General features: G+C 36.3%; 1 protein-coding gene across 2 annotated transcripts in view; it reads left to right on the top strand.

The window, feature by feature from the left end:
- The window catches only part of Ankfy1 (ankyrin repeat and FYVE domain containing 1), a 64,844-nt gene that overhangs the window by 10,622 nt on the left and 52,945 nt on the right, over positions 1–1,277 (top strand). For both annotated transcript variants that reach the window (XM_005349620.2, XM_026780043.1), the window contains exon 3: positions 614–732. In XM_005349620.2, the coding sequence (XP_005349677.1) occupies positions 614–732 (119 nt within the window). The remainder of the gene's footprint in view (positions 1–613; positions 733–1,277) is intronic.

Genomic DNA, 1,277 nt, shown 5'->3' with positions numbered 1-1,277 from the left:
TTTTTTTTTTTTTTTTTTTTTTTTTTTTTTTTTTTTTTGGTTCCCTGACCGGGAATCGAACCTGGGCTGCGGCGGTGAGATACCTCTTTTCTTGATGAATGGTTGGATATTAAGTGGCTAATGTTAGGTATCAATGTTTCTGATAGAGACAGGAGTCCAGATATTAGGTTCTGTATTCTTGACTGCTTTGTGTGAACTAATTTGTTCTCTCTGTTTAACATTGCTTGACATTATTATGGAGGAAAGCAATAGCATAGTTGCAGAGCTTTGAGCTGTCCACATTTCTCACTCTGGTGGTTTATTTTGATACATTCTGCATAAAACATCTTATATTTTATGTATGACTATTAATCATCCTACTTAGCTTATAGGTTCACCACAAAAATGCTGTTACATGTATTTGAGAGTAGATCATTCCGTGGAATTGAAGTAGAAGTTAAAATATTTCTAGCAACATGTAAGCATGGTTCAGCGTGTGGAAATATCTTTATTTTTTTTCTTTTGCAGATTCATGTTGATAATCATTATCCATGTATTTGTCAGGTGGGACTCCTAGCTTACCTAGTTATGATGACATTTTTCTTTTTGTATCTTTGGATATTTTCCTCATCAGTGATTTGAAGATTAAGGTTGAGGACAGGCACATCAGTGCTCACAAGTTTGTCCTGGCCGCCCGCAGTGATAGCTGGAGTTTGGCCAACTTGTCTTCCACAGAGGAGCTAGACTTGTCAGGTGAGTCTGACTTCACCAAAACACAGAACTAATGCATAAGACCTCTTAGTAGATGTCACCCTAAGTTAGTTTTTTTTCTTTTCTTTTCTTCTTTCTTTCTTTCTTTCTTTCTTTCTTTCTTTCTTTCTTCTTTTTTTTTTTATTTTTATTTTGTTTTGTTTTTCAAGATAGGGTTTCTTTGTAGATTTGGAGCCTGTTCTGGAACTAGTTCTTATAGATCAAGCTTCCTCAAACTCACAGAGATCCACCTGCTTCTGCCTCCTGAGTTCTGAGATTAAAGATGTGCGCCACCTGGCTTTAAATTTTATTTTAATGTATGTGTGTGGATGTTTTGCATACATTTCTATTTTTGCATCATATGCATGAAGTGCCCAAGGAGGTCAGAAGAAGATGTCAGATTCCTTGGAACTGGAATTACAGATAGTGGTGATCCACCTTGTGGGTGCTGGGAGCAAACAGTGCTCTTAACCACTGAGCCATCTCTTTAGCCTCTGCTTGTTCTTTATGATTACATTTAATCCTTGGATAACAAATCATTAATATTT

The sequence above is a fragment of the Microtus ochrogaster genome, chromosome 7 (genome assembly GCF_000317375.1).
Source record: "Microtus ochrogaster isolate Prairie Vole_2 chromosome 7, MicOch1.0, whole genome shotgun sequence".
NCBI classification, from domain to species: domain Eukaryota; kingdom Metazoa; phylum Chordata; class Mammalia; order Rodentia; family Cricetidae; genus Microtus; species Microtus ochrogaster.
The sequence above is the reverse complement of the archived record's forward strand: the minus strand, read 5'-3'. Positions and strand labels throughout refer to the sequence as shown.